The 14263-nt window shown below is 35.9% G+C and overlaps 1 protein-coding gene across 1 annotated transcript in view; it reads right to left on the reverse strand.

Moving 5' to 3' along the window:
* Positions 1-14263, reverse strand: part of tubgcp5 (tubulin, gamma complex associated protein 5) — a 53847-nt gene that overhangs the window by 23367 nt on the left and 16217 nt on the right. Inside the window, exons 13-16 of the mRNA XM_039744717.1 lie at positions 11294-11568; positions 9353-9551; positions 2841-3029; positions 1140-1322 (exon numbers count right to left, since the gene is read on the reverse strand). Coding sequence (XP_039600651.1) covers positions 1140-1322; positions 2841-3029; positions 9353-9551; positions 11294-11568 — 846 coding nt within the window. The remainder of the gene's footprint in view (positions 1-1139; positions 1323-2840; positions 3030-9352; positions 9552-11293; positions 11569-14263) is intronic.

The following is a 14263-nucleotide window of genomic DNA, read 5'->3' on the forward strand; positions in this document are numbered from 1 at the left end:
TCTTCTGGAATTCCCTTTGGCAAAATACTTATTGTGCCAAAAAAAAAAAAAAGTAAATGTCATCATTGGTCACTGTGAATTCAAAAATAAGCATGACTCCTATGATAATTTTCTTGTGTTTTATAAAATTGTTTATTCGAACTGACTCTTCATTTATAGGTTTCTGTTACTGGATAAACACATAGTAAACACTTTTCTGCTTGGCTGTGTGATTAAGCCCTGCAAAGAACCCAGTACGTGTACTACCTGAAAAAGTAATGACTACGTAAAGTATGTTACTTTTAAACGTGTTGCCCTACTGCTCTTGAGATTGCGTTGCTGAGATTAGCACTGTACTGTATATTCAGATCATCAACATAAATTTAGTAATTTCTGAAATGCTGGGATGGATTATTTTGGCCAGGAGAAGGATTAATGCGATTGTATGAACATTTCCCTCTGGATATGTATTTTCTGGAAGCTTCTGCCCATGGTTGCTGAGAGTGTATGCAAAGTAAATACTTGTGCAGGTGGGCAGAGTGCAATGGACATGCACAGATTACCTGGTTTACCTAGCCAAATAATCTGCTTATTCGTGGAGAAATCTACATTGGTTAATCAGGTTTTTCAGTGACCAATAACCCAATTTATCTAATCAGAATATTAGGTTTCTGTGAATAGTCAGGCTATTGAAGCACATGTAAATGCTCTAAGCATCAAAGCTCAACTTAAAACATGTCTACTTACTAAATCTTATGATGTTTGTCTGAGTATTAGGGGGACCAAAGTATTATTAACAAATAATATGAAGGGGTTACCTGTATTTAGTTTAATGTGTTCCTACATTACTGATTCATAGAATATATTTTACATACTCTTTAATGACAATAAATAAGGGTCTGCAAAAACTGAAAGGTCAAAATATTGTTCTATTAAAAATTCAATGATATATACTTTGAAGCTCAAGGCAATTAGTTTAACAGACCTGATATAATTCATTCTTTATACTAATAATAAAAACTAACTCCAAAATGTTAGTATGATAGTTTTCTATCCAGTTATTTACAGAAGTCTCAAAAAAATCTGATCAAGACTTAAACCCTTTATTAAAAAAATAACACACCTACAAACAAAAATTTGAGAGAGAAAAAAATGCTTACCTTGTACTGTCCTCAGGGTATCGCTGACCAACCGCTTCTTGTAGCTGAACACTAAGGAAGGACAGTTGCTGCCAACTTTCCTTTTCAAACACCTTGTCAAAGATTGCAGTATAGAAGTCATACATGGTATCTCCAGCTTCCAAGAGGAAAAAATTTCTCATTGCCTGTAAGTATTCTGTCAGTCTGTAAACAAACACAGTATTTTGTGTATTCCAGAGAGAATCATCATTATAAGTACAGCCATTTATGAGTTTCAGAACGGGGGTACTGCCAAGTTAAGTAAATTGCTCAAGATCACATAGTGAGTGAGCTGTGGATATGGTTAACAGGGACAATGAGGTTATTTCAAATATGAAATCAAGGATTCTTTTCAAGTTAATGTCACAGTACTGACTGGCTGTGTGACTGGTATGGCAACAATAATCTAGTTCTTTCTTTGTGATCATTTCTGTTAAGTTAGTAAGAGATGCAGATATTCTTCAGGCATCATGGACAAAATGTAATATAGTTAACCGACACAAAAATATACACAAAAAACACCTAAAGTAAAATAACTGGAATTTTTAAATTTGGTTCCTGATTAAAATCTTTGTGTGACCAATCTCACATTGCATCTATTCAGTGTAAATTGCAGGCATGAGTGGAGAATATCAGAGTGCTAAATTCACAGAAAAAGCGTTTTTGCAATTTTGTTTAGGCCACATACAACAAAATAAATTATAAAATGCAGAACATCATCAGTGTGCTGGTCTTAGAACTGAAATGGGTTCAGAGTGCATATGAAAGGCCATTGCTATGCAAAGAAAAGCACTGAATATATATAAAATGTATATTTATTATTATTGGTATCTGATCCAACTAAGGCCCTGGCAAGGGTTGTTCTCTTGGCATTAAGCTGGCAAGTGGAAATAGAATATACAGCAGGCAAAGCCCTTAAACCAAGACAGTATAGGCTCAGTAGTGGAGCAGAATACCTTCCAAATTGGTCACAAATATACTAAAATGACCACTGATGTTGAAGTAACTCTAGAATGGGCTACAAATGGTTAGTATCTGACAGGATAACTAGAACAAAGATTGGATGTTAGCTAAAGGATGATAGAAGGATAAACTAGTTTTATGTATTATGAGTGTTTATGGTGGACAAATGTGTGAGCCATACTACCTAAATGATTGAGGGAAAAAAAATCCTGTTTGGTAAGGTTCAAGCAGAGTTATTTTATCCTGTGGAACCAGTAACATAATTTTGTAATTAATCCTGCTGAAAATTCTGTGTGTTCTGATTTTCTACGGAAATCTTCCAAGGCAGAAAAAAAACTTAAATTTTAAATTAGCTAATACTAAATAGTACTAATAATTTGGTAGTTTTGTGTTAATTTGGCTGAATGTTTTAAGAAGAAATTTACTCTTTGAGCTTCAATACAATGCATTCTGATCCATATCTACATGATTGTACATATCTAACACTAAACTTCACTCCATCCCACCCCCAACAGATTCCAAAACACAGTAATTTCTCTTATCTGAATTTGTGTTTCAAATACAATAGCAATTGATAGTCTGCAGCTGATAAACATTTTTAAGGGTTAAACTTGACCATGAAGGTCACATATTTTGCTCCCACATGAAAAAGCACATCACCAAGCTAAGGATACATGTTGCTTTCATCATATTTCTTTTTAAATATGCTGAATAGCATACCTGTAGTCTTTTTTTAGTGTTTGCATGAGATTGCCACAACATTCAAAATATCTCTTCTCAATATGAGGGTATAAACATGACCTCAAGGTAAGCTCAAATGTTTGGCATGTAACAGATTCTGAAGAACGGTCAAAGACAATATCTTCTCCAGTAAACTTTTCATGGAAATCATTTTGCTCCAAATATAATCTAGACAAAAGAATCAAAAACAGACATCATTAACCTCTCATTCATTTATGTGCATTTTACAGTGGTTGTGCAAATAAGAACAAATAGGTGTTAAAATAAAAAAGACAAACTTTTAGCTGAAGACTACAGCAGTGTTAATTTATATTAAGCTTCCCCCCCCCAACAACTGCCACAGGTGGCTTGAACAACAGATATGAAAGTGAATTCAATTCGTCCAAGTTACAGGGGAATTTATCAAAAAAGAGTTTATGTGAACAGGGTAACATTACAGCAAAAGTTAGAGAAAACCTTTAGTTCTCTACTAGACCATCTTTTATACACCCCAATAAAGGTATTTTTGTATAAACAGCCAATTAAATGCTCACTCTCTCTCACTCACCCTCAACCTCTGTACTTGGGTGTCATGGTTAAAAAAAAAACAAAAAACACAAAGTTGGATTTTCAGACTTTTAACCTTTAAATGTAATCTGTTTTTGTCATTCGGTCATCTCATACCATTTCTGCTTGATACAATTCCTGTGGAAAGTGCTTAATGTAGGGCTATTAAGTTAGTTCCAAGTAGGAGCCAAATTATGAAAATACCAGTCAAGGGGCCATTAACTTTTTTCCAAAAGCCAAAAAACGTAACTTACGCCTTTCAGTATTTTAGTTACTTTTGTAATGGCAATTAAAATCTTTACACTAAATTGCAGAATGATTCAAAATGTATATTGTACTTAAAAATTGTCAGTGTTTATCATTTTCTCACATAAATTTCACGAACAAGAATCATGCAAACAACTCGCTGTCTTTTATACCACATCTGTAAACTGCACATCAGAGTGCATATTACTTTATAAAACACACAAATGCATAGTGATATATCAATATTTATGAATATATAGCACACTGTCAAGTCACAAGTCATTTTCAAATGGCATTACATATCCTCACACACATTTCACTCTTCTACCAAACAGAACACACCTTAATTTACATATGCTGCATTTGTCATTAACTGAGAAAAATGACATTTTGTCAATCTAACAATAGTAGCTAAACCAGTCACACACACTGCAAGCACAATGCGCAGGCAGTGATGCAGGTGCTGACTGGTGATAAATGCTTGTCTTAACGGTATTCACATACAAGAATGCTGACTTCAGGAGTGGCCAAAATCTGTAGTCCGAACACCCGGGACTATCAGTTTTTAATTCAAGCCAACCAAACTACATACTTGCAAAGCCTGGCAGACTACCAGAAGTATCAGATCTTTAGTCCATGCAATACTTTCCATATTAAAAATAATTTGATCAAAGCAAAAAATCCAGTTCTTCACGTATGATCTTAACCATGTCTAAAGTCTGGTTTATACTTTCTGCGTCTGCACTGGTTGCGATGATAGCACAGCAAAAATAATGTGAGATGCAGCAACATTACTGGGTTTTTGGCACACAATCCTCACAGAATTTTTTCTAACTATGTTGTGAGGCTGGGTGTAGCACCGTGTCCAGTATATAGTGAATGTCGAAAAAATGCTGGTAACGTTTGTGCCAGAATGATGAACAAAGGGATGAATACGAGACAATAGGTCATCAAAGTGCAATGAAGACATGCATGTCACCCACTCATGACAATTTTGTATCTGATCACTGCTTTTGGTTAATGGGCTGTACATACGCATGCACACGCGCACACACATGCACCACACACACACACACACACACACGCACTAGTGAGCAACACAGTGAAATCGTGCAGCAAATCAACAAAGCCAGTAAGAAAAGTAATAGTTTTAGCTGTAAAGCAACTGGGGCAGTAATGGCAAGTATGCCAAAAAGTGAACAGTATCTGGTTGTCATTTACAGATACATAAGGCAATAATGCACATGTTGTTATGGATATTTAAAAAAAAAAAACGGACAAGCAGCATTATGACAACAATAAATAGAAAATAACATTTCAAATACTACGGTAGAAGAACTTTTTTAGCAGATTAAATACAGAGGATGTTATGCAAAGTAGTGATAACTGCAGGGAGGAAACGGCATCACAACCTATTCAGAAAATGAATCATACTGTATGCAGAGAGCATCCAGAAACCACAAATAAAAGTGGTCCTTTGTTCTTTGGCAAAACTAATTTTAGGATTGAAATGGTGAGAAAGCACAGTAACATTAGACTGTGTACTAGTCAGCCTGCAATATCCAACAAATGCTGATGCAGTGCCGAGTCATTTCATGAAATGAACAACTTAGAAACAAAAATGTACACAGATGCAGCAGGTATAACTGTTCAACTGACAGAGCTTGCTACCACAGAGAAAATGACCTAACCTATTCAGCAGCTTCTTGATCACATGTAATGGCTCGAAAGTTCCAACAATGCTTCTGTCACATATTTTGAAATGTTCGACTTTAGGAAATGGACATTAACCTCTCAAAATCAGGGACATTACAAGCAGATCTTGTCCTATACAGTCTCAGAGGGGAGACACATAAAAAAAATAACTGATATATACTCTGGTCTCCAAACGGGTATATTGGAGGTAGTGAAAGTGCTCCATAAAATTAGCCCAAACCATACAGAGTGTGAACATGATTTTTCAGATCATACTTTACCTTCACTACTAATACGAGGGCCCTCATATACACAGATCATAATAATAATAATTCTTTACATTTATACACTTTACATAGTGAGTGGGGAGCCACTGCAACCACCACTAATGTGTAGCATCCACCTGGATGATCCGACAGCAGCCATTTTGCATCTGTATACTCATCACACATTAATTAGGCGGCGAAGGGGTGAGATAGATGGTTAATTAGAAACAGGGGATGATTAGGGGCATGAATAGAAGAGGTCATAATGTGCAATTTAGCCAGGACATCAGGATACCCAGGGATATTTTATGACCACAGAGAGTCAGGGCCTCTGAAGAACGGCTCCATTTTTACAGCACTGTGTCCTCTTCACTGCACTGGAGCACTGGGATAAACATTCAGACCACAGGGTAAGCACCCCCAGCTGGCCTCGCCAATACCTCTGTCAGTAGAAACCCAAGCTTTCCTGGTTGGACTCTCATCCAAGTACTGGCCAGGCCCAAACACACTTAGCTATTTTGAAGGGCATGTGATATGGTTGCCTCACTAGATCACTGGTTGTGTTTAACTAAAGATGTATTACACTGTAAAAGACATGTTTCTGACAGAGAAACTAATTGGTGGCGGTTTTGATTAGGTCTGAAAATAAAATTTTGAAATAAAATATTAATGTAGTATTTCAGTTCATTTTTGATCACATATATCTGTATACTTTAGAAAAAGACATAATCCTTTAAAAATCATCTATTTCTTAAAATATTCCCTTCCAAGATGCTGATTGTTTATATATTGTGATTGAAGGGTGCTATGCAAGTAAAACTTTTCAAATATATGGTGTAAAAAGTTGCAGGTCATCCTCCACCCTGTATATAAAGCTAGGCTACCAGAAAACATCCCTGGACTTCCAGGTTTGCAAAGCTTGTAGTCTAGCACACCACCATATTCATTTACAATCTGTCTACCCCAGCCACTTGCATATATACATCGAGCTGAACATGCTTTAAAACAAACGGGGCATGTTTCATTGAATGAGTTAATATCTCCAAAAACAGCTGCTGAAGTTTCTAACAGTAAGCATGACAGCCCAGTGGCAAGCTGTTGTTGAAGTTAGAGTAAGTTGTATTGAAATACATTTGAAAGTTAAAATTCCTTCATCACCGAAGCTTTCATTCCACAGTAAATACACATTTTTACTCTAACTGGCACAAACACGTAACCTTCTGCTCTAATCCTGAGATAATTGCTTCTTTTCAGTGACTAGTTAAAACTGATAGGGTGAGACAAGTAAGAATAACTGACACATTTTATATGTCTAAGTGCCTACAAAAATGAAAATTCTGTTATTTTGTTTTTAAATTAGTTGGCAAAAACCAATCAAAGGGCCAGTAAAATCTACCTGTGGGCCAAATCTGGTCCAGAGACTGCTAATTAAATAGCCCTAGCCTACAAATATCCTTACTATATGTCCAAAACATCTGATCTTCCCATTAATCTAAAGAACCAGTAGTTGTACTAAAAGCTCCTCACCCAGACACAGAGAATTATCTCATCAGTCCTGCCTAGGAGGCTAATTTCAGACTTCTGTTCTTGTGATCTAATTGTTTTGATTGCAACCCATAGGCTCAGGATTATATTGAAGGATGTGAATGAAGAGAGACAGGAAATTCAGCAAGCTAGAATGCCAGAGTAAAGTATCTTAAGTAGCACTCTATTCATAAAGTCCACTAGATGGTACTATAGACATTTGATATTCATAAAAGCAACTTATGCCATGCTTTGCTCATGGTTAGCCACTATCACAGGGCTTGTTTCCAATTATACTCTCCAGTATGAATTTTACCAAAGTATTTAGTTTTATTGACGTTTTGCATTTTTATAGTTTTGCTCTGCATTTGAAAATATTTTGATACCTACTAGAAAATGAAATTTCATCAATTTTGTACTGTTGTTCTGCCTAATAAACACTTGAATTCAGTAATTTAGTAAATGTATATAACAAGTTTTGTTCTAGTTTTACAGTTGATATTTCCTTATCAATTAGATATGTGGGTTTTTTTAATTTAATTTGAGTTCTGATTTAAAGAAAGTTTGAAATTTTCCATGATTGTCAAGTTTTTTGTAAACATACATTAATTTACTCTTATTTTTCAAATGCAAACAACTGTCTCTGCTCACACATTAACAAATGCTAATCTTTGCAATGGAAACAAATTAAGAAACAAAAGCACAGAAAGGCAGAAGTGTCTCAATAAAATTAAACTGCCTAAAATACATTGATAAGCTTATTTTAAATAAACTCAATCCTACTTCCTTTCTCCTATCTTACAGTAAATATTCTTCAAGGCCTTGCTACTAAGGTACTTAGCCAATACATTCTAATATATTCCCATGTCTGAACTCTTAAGCTATAATGTGGAAAAAGCAGTATTTAATATCTTACTTTGCAGCCACTTTTATATCAAGTTATCTTCTTTTGTGATACTGCATATTTGGCATTCAGTATAAACTTGTGCTTTGCACAAAGCAGTAATCAGAGCAAAGGGTGGCTATTTTGAAGAAACTAGAATATAAAACATGTTTTCAGTTATTTCACCTTTTTTTGTTAAGTACATAACTCCACATGTGTTCATTCATAGTTTTGATGCCTTCAATGACAATCTACCAATGTAAATGGTCATGAAAATAAAGAAAACACATTGAATGAGGAGGTGTGTCCAAACTTTCAGCCTGTACTGTATATGATACAAATATACAAATATCATTTCAGATTGACTATATCATGTAAGAATATAGAGAAACATGAAATTAACTTATATTGAAATTAGCACGTTTAATCGCTTAATGATATTAACACAATGAATTAGTTCAATTAAGCTAAAACTATTTTGTCAATTTTCATTTGTATAAAGTAGAAGTATGTGATGCTTCTCATGTCAGTTTCCAACAAGAGCCAGACAGCTCTGGTGAATTCCACTTGCCTTGATATTGCTTTTCCATTGTTGGCAATGTCCTGACAAAATCTTTCACCATGTTGGTTATTGACCACACCAAGATTAGCAAGGATGTAATCCAAGTGAGAATGCAGAAAATTAAGCCTTAGCAACATGTTTTACTTCATGTTTTGGTATGTTTGAAGCACATTGTCAAACAGCTTGATGAAATTTGATGCTCAGTAGTTGCAAAGAAAATTCTCAACATCTTCCTTGAATGCTTTCCATGCAATTTCCTCCAGGCCCCACTAGCACATCTTTGAACGTTTGTCTTTGATGTTTTGTCTGATTTGTGGATGAACAAAAAAGTCTTTATTAATCTTGGTATCAGTTATTTATGGAAACATCCGTCTTAAATATTGAAATCCTTTACATTCTTTGTTCATCACTTTCACAAAACTTTTTATCAGTCCAAGTAATATATTAAGAGGTGACAAAATATCTTTGTTGGGTCAACAAGTAGTTTATGTGCCAGACTTTTGTGCCCTAGTACCAAATGCTCAAAGAGTGATCAGGTCTTTTTAATGTAATGGGATTCTTTAGGAAATCACAAAACTGGGTGATTACAATAAAACAGTATGTGATAGGGATACTTAAAGGTGATTTTTCTAAACAGCAGGCCAAAATCTATAAGATACAACCACGGGAGTTCAGGTAACAAAATCTTCATTGTCCAGTGTGGTCAGTAAAGGTTGCATAAAACCCAAATACTGTTGCAAAGTTTTATCCCATTAAAAATGTTTCTTACCTTGCAAAATTTATAGCAAGCAATGGATCATTGACATCATCCATCTCCAAGTGACGAGCTACAATGGACTGCATTTTGATTAAGCTACGCTTTGTTGCTTGTTGCTCTGTTACAATATCAGTAGGTGACTCCTCTCCAAACCGTAGCCTTGACTGTACAGATTCCAGGAACAGTGTGTACAGACTCTTCCTTTCAGCATCTACATAAAGAAAAACTTAATGAAACTATGGTATATCAAAACAAAGATTAACTATGCCTAGTACCATGACTGACAGAAACTGATGCTTAGTAACATCTAGCGTATCATAGATAGTAAATTTTGTGTTATGCTAAATATACATTATTGGCTGGAAAAGCACATCTCGCAATTCACACAAGAACGAGATCAGGACCGATGCTGTCCCTATTCCCATCACACACACACAAGACATGAAAAAGGACTGTAGCTGATAGCACCCTACGTCATGATACCTAAGTCTAGTTTGGTCTTAATTATTTAACAGAGTGCAAAAATTAGTTTATTTTCCAAAATGCCTTTATTATCATGCTGTGTTTTACACCAACACGTGCCCAAAAAAGGGGAATTTAAAAAAAAAAAACTTTCATCCCTCACATATAAAAAGCACTTTTTTTTTTAATGTATGTTTATGCATGCAACCTAATCCTACATTATTTTGGCAAGTCAGTAACCCCCTCAAACCAAAAAAAATCATAAATACTCATCTCTCATTTGTCAGGAAGTACAGTACCTGGATGAAAAAATGCTTGATAGCTAAACAAAATACAACTTTTTGGATGACATAGATCCTATTATGTCCAGGGTAAAACAAACACATTCCACAGAAAGAATATTGTAACAAAAGTGAAACATGGTGATGGTAGTGTGATTGGCTGGGGATGTATTGCTGCCTCATTAACTAAACAATTTGCCATAATTAAAGGAAGCATGCATCTTGTTTCGTATCAGAAAATTCTTAAGGAGAATACCAGGTAATGAGTGTGGAAGCGGAGGCTGTACCAAAGCTGGGTAATGTAACATGACAATAATCCAAAACACAAAAGCAAGTCCACATCAAAATCAGTGAAAATAAGCAATATTAAAGTTTTAGACTGACCTAGTCAAAGTCAGAACTAAATCCAACTGATTTATGAAATGAGCAGTTCAAGCTCAACAACCTACCAATGTTTCTGATTTAAAGCACTTCTGCAAGGAAAAATGGGCTAAAATTCCTTCAATGAGGTGAGAAAGACTAATATTGAATTACAGGAAGTATTTGTTTGCATCCACTGCAGCTAAAGGGGTATAATCGAAGTGATACACACGCAGTAACTTTTCACACAATGCCAGCTGGGATTGGATAACTTTATTCAACCAACACGAAGCATCAGTTAAAATGAAAATAAAATATGTCCTGTGGCCAATACAAGATTATTTTGCTGACCTAAAAACATTTAATGTGAACAACTAGCAATAACAGATAAAGTCAGGAAGGACTCAAATACTATTCACAGCTCTGTATATCCTTGAGATGTGGAAGAAAAACATAAAACAAAAAAACAAAAAAAAATGAAGATTCATGAGAAAATGCATACTCCACGAAGACAGTGTCCTGGCCAGGATTTCATCTCAGGATTATGTAACTGTGACGTAGCTTTGCTAACAATTATGCCACTGATAACTTAGTCTAAATATTAACTTTCAGCGCGTAATCTATTATTTATAAATTGGTCCAACCCATTCCTGAAGGTTTTATCCTGCATATCATCACAAGTCCAGATCACAGCCCTTGAAAGAACGACTGTTCATGTCAGTTTTATTAATATGGAACACTAACAGTATTTTAAAATAGACTGTTTTTTCAGACCCCAATCAGACCTTCATTTTTAATCACCACCAAAAAATTAACAATATTTAAAAGCTAAATATCTGTATATTCTTACCTCGAAGAGAAAGCTGCTCTTGAGTGCTTTCTTTATTTTCCAGGTTTTTTAGCAGCTGCATAGACTTGCCAGCCATTATAATCTGCTTTAACACTGGTTTAAGGAAAGAGACCATAGTATGTTGTTTGCTAGCTGCAGAAGCAGCCTGGTCACTTGCAGAGCTGCCACTTGCTGTGTCACTTAACTTTTCATCATTTTCAACTGTCTCCGAAACACTGTATAAGGTGTATGTAGCATACCAGAAATCTCTATGATTTACAGGTACATCCTTGTTCCTGAAAGCGAAACATACAAAAGCAGTTTGCAGAGGCTACAAAAATCAGAGAAAGAAATGTCACATCTGATGAACCTACAATGTAATCCAATAAAGTACAATATTATCTAGTACAAATTTCTTGCAACAAAAATTCAGTATGACAAATATGAAACCTTATCCAAGGTAAAAAAAAATATTTTCCAAAATTAGAGCATTACTGTGATATATATATGGTAAGAACACAGCTTTAAAACCTAAAATAGCAAGTGATTTGACAATAAACTGAAGAGTGTGGAATGATTTTCCTGGGCTAAATTTAACTTTTGGCAATGCCGTACCAGTTCGCCTCTATGCAAACGAAAGATTTTATAATGTCAGGACTAGCACTCTAATGACCATACATGTGTAATCTTAACTAGTACAAGAGCATATCAGGATAAAGCATACATTTACACATAAAACATAATAAATATGAACATCAGCAGATGTAGGATTTGCCAGGAACACCACAAAATATTATTGTAATTTGTGAATAATTATATATTATTCAGTTCTGCAATATACTGCACTGTATTATTCACATTTTATTTAACTGAAGCAAGCTGAGATCATAAACCTGTACGAAAACTGCCAGTCTATTAAATCTAATAAGAATAACACTTAATTAGATTCAACCCAAATAAATCAATTTTTTTTCTAAGTGTAAAAACAAATTCTAAAAATTCAAGTGTTCTCCTGTTCAAGATCAAAAATGATCAGTCATGGTACATACAGTGCATCCGGAAAGTATTCACAGCGCATCACTTTTTCCACATTTTGTTATGTTACAGCCTTATTCCAAAATGGATTACATTCATTTTTTTCCTCAGAATTCTACACACAACACCCCATAATGACAACGTGAAAAAAGTTTACTTGAGGTTTTTGTAAATTTATTAAAAATAAAAAAACTGAGAAAGCACATGTACATATGTATTCACAGCCTTTGCCATGAAGCTCAAAATTGAGCTCAGGTGCATCCTGTTTCCCCGGATCATCCTTGAGATGTTTCTGCAGCTTAATTGGAGTCCACCTGTGGTAAATTCAGTTGATTGGACATGATTTGGAAAGGCACACACCTGTCTATATAAGGTCCCACAGTTGACAGTTCATGTCAGAGCACAAACCAAGCATGAAGTCAAAGGAATTGTCTATAGACCTCCGAGACAGGATTTTCTCGAGGCACAAATCTGAGGAAGGTTACAGAAAAATTTCTGCTGCTTTGAAGGTCCCAATGAGCACAGTGGCCTCCATCATCCGTAAGTGGAAGAAGTTCGAAACCACCAGGACTCTTCCTAGAGTTGGCCGGCCATCTAAACTGAGTGATCGGGAGAGAAGGGCCTTAGTCAAGGAGGTGACCAAGAACTCAATGGTCACTCTGTCAGAGCTCCAGAGGTCCTTTGTGGACAGAGGAGAACCTTCCAGAAGGACAACCATCTCTGCAGCAATCCACCAATCAGGCCTGTATGGTAGAGTGGCCAGACGGAAGCCACTCCTTAGTGAAAGGCACATGGCAGCCCGCCTGGAGTTTGCCAAAAGGCACCTGAAGGACTCTCAGACCATAAGAAACAAAATTCTCTGGTCTGATGAGACAAAGATTGAATTCTTTGGTGTGAATGCCAGGCGTCACGTTTGGAGGAAACTAGGCACCGCTCATCACCAGGCCAATACCATCCCTACAGTGAAGCATGGTGGTGGCAGCATCATGCTGTGGGGATGTTTTTCAGCGGCAGGAACTGGGAGACTAGTCAAGATAAAGGGAAAGATGACTGCAGCAATGTACAGAGACATCCTGGATGAAAACCTGCTCCAGAGCGCTCTTGACCTCAGATCTTTCAGCAGGACAACGACCCTAAGCACACAGCCAAGATATCAAAGGAATGGGTTCAGGAGGGGCCCAGCCAGAGCCCAAACTTGAATCCAATTGAACAGCTCTGGAGAGATCTTAAAATGGCGGTGCACCGACGCTTCCCATCCAACCTGATGGAGCTTGAGAGGTGCTGCAAAGAGGAATGGGTGAAACTGGCCAAGGATAGGTGTGCCAAGCTTGTGGCATCATATTCAAAAAGACTTGAGGCTGTAATTGCTGCCAAAGGTGGATCGACAAAGTACTGAGCAAAGGCTGTGAATACTTATGTACATGTGATTTCTCCGTTTTTTTATTTTTAATAAATTTGCAAAAACCTCAAGTAAACATTTGTCACGTTGTCATTATGGGGTGTTGTGTGTAGAATTCTGAGGAAAAAAATGAATTTAATCCATTTTGGAATAAGGCTGTAACATAACAAAACGTGAAAAAAGTGATGTGCTGTGAATACTTTCCTGATGCATTGTAACATACCATATTAGTACATCATCTAAATTTAGCTCTGAGTGAATCCATTTGAAGTGATTCTTGTCTCAATAGCAGAGCTGAGAATAACTGAGATTAAAATGTTTTTAAAGTATTGCTGGAGTATATACACCGGTACATTCAAACGTTTTTGCCAAATAAATTTAAGTTGCCAGAAGGTACACATAGACTATTAATGAGCTATTGTCACAATAAATGATTTCATTTTCATACACATGTAAAACATGTTGAACACTACTCAGTTCTCAAATACAGTAAATGACAAGAGGTTCATGTCAACTTTTCTAATGTTCTAATCAAGGAGAAAATATCATGCAATAAA

The sequence above is a fragment of the Polypterus senegalus genome, chromosome 2, assembly GCF_016835505.1.
Source record: "Polypterus senegalus isolate Bchr_013 chromosome 2, ASM1683550v1, whole genome shotgun sequence".
NCBI classification, from domain to species: Eukaryota; Metazoa; Chordata; class Cladistia; order Polypteriformes; family Polypteridae; genus Polypterus; species Polypterus senegalus.